Here is a 1,587-nt window from a genome sequence, read left to right as displayed (position 1 = left end):
TTTGTAAAGAGTGTGCATATCCGTCCGGTTTTGCATTGACCAAAAGCAAAGTCGAAAGCACTAATACGAATAGAACGAGCTTGACAAAAATACATTTATTAGATTAATAAAATTTTCCTGAATTAAAAATTAGCGATGAAATATAGAATAGAATTCCTCTCTCCTTCTATCTCTTTCTCTCTCTCTTTCTTTTTTTCTTTCTCTCTCTCTCTCTCTCTTTCTCTCTCTCTCCCTCTTAAAAGAGACAAAGTGTCGATGTACATATATAAGGATACATTAGGATAACAAAAGAACTATAATTAAAAGAGAAAAAGTTAATCAACTTGAACAGAATAAAGGAGGTTTATAGTAAGATTTAATTATGAAAATGTGACAGAATGTGGTGTTGACTGACAAAAGATACGAAAATATGTGTATTCTTAAAATGACAAGAAAATAAATTTTAAATGAGAAAAATAATAAGAAATTTTAAAATTGCTTTTTTAAGTAAACATAATAAAAAAGATTTAAATTTAATGAAAATATTATAAAAGTATAATATTTTTCTGATAATACTTTAATATACCAAAAATGAAAAGATAAAATCTTTTAATCTTGATTGCAAGATTAATCAATCCAACGATTAAAATATTTTGATACAAATAATTTCAACGCTTTTCTACGGAAGAGTGTTACGAAGTTGACAAGTAATTCAGGATTGATTGGAATATGTCGCGCAATATGCACTCACTTCAGAAATCATGGCGTTAATTAGCGTTCGCAAATCGTGTCCTCTTTTATGCAAAGGCTTAATCAATCCGCGTGACCCGCGATCGTCCCAAAAACTGCGCGATTCGCCTGGTGCCATTGTTCCTTTTATAGGTTTGCTTTTCACAAGTTTCCCCTTTGCTTAATTCTTCTTTGGATCCATGCCCGAGGGAGTTCAGCTAAGCGCTCCCGCGGACGTTGCAAAACACAATTATTCAACCGGTCCAGCCGGCACAAAAAGTGTCGCGGTGCTCGCTCGAGCGCATTAGCCAATCTCGGACTAATGGAGCCCGCTCGTTGCGGAAGAAGAACGAAAAAATAGATCGCCGGACTCGCTCGTTTCTTTCATTCTGCGACACGCGCGTATTGATCAGGACGGCCGCGATCGATGGCATCGAACGCTGTCACGTAGCGTGACAACGCTCACGTCACAAATGCTGGATTTTCTTCCGGTGCACCGAAAAACATTACCTCCCACGGTCCATTTCTCTTAATGCGTCTTTCCTTACGCAAGTTCTCGTTTGATATATCCGGGAGTCAAATCGATATAGATAATGTAGCAGTAGAAAAGACTGGGACAAAGAAATTGAGCAGATATCACTTTCAGATCAACAAACCAATTGAAAGCGCTTGTCATACTTTAACAGCACGAACTATTTACATCAGCAATATAAATAAATGTTAATGGTGTTTTTAACACACTACAAATAATATTTTAGATATCGAATAATAATTAATGTTTAGTAATCCTAAAAATTTCTCTATATATGTATTTTTACAAAAATTTTTAAATTTTGACATTGCCATATTAATAAAAGAATTAAAAATATTAATAATATT

At 34.4% G+C, this 1,587-nt stretch overlaps 1 protein-coding gene across 1 annotated transcript in view; it reads right to left on the bottom strand.

Annotated features, from left to right (window-relative positions):
* LOC115242949 (adult-specific cuticular protein ACP-22-like) overlaps nt 1-847 on the bottom strand; it is a 2,890-nt gene extending 2,043 nt beyond the window's left edge. The window contains exons 1-2 of the mRNA XM_029819576.1: nt 731-847; nt 9-79 (exon numbers count right to left, since the gene is read on the bottom strand). Of these exons, the coding sequence (XP_029675436.1) occupies nt 9-79; nt 731-847 (188 nt within the window). The remainder of the gene's footprint in view (nt 1-8; nt 80-730) is intronic.
* Between the last annotated feature and the right edge of the window lie 740 nt (nt 848-1,587).

Source organism: Formica exsecta, unplaced genomic scaffold, assembly GCF_003651465.1.
Source record: "Formica exsecta isolate Colony F162 unplaced genomic scaffold, ASM365146v1 scaffold661, whole genome shotgun sequence".
NCBI classification, from domain to species: domain Eukaryota; kingdom Metazoa; phylum Arthropoda; class Insecta; order Hymenoptera; family Formicidae; genus Formica; species Formica exsecta.
This window is presented reverse-complemented; position numbering and strand designations above follow the sequence as displayed.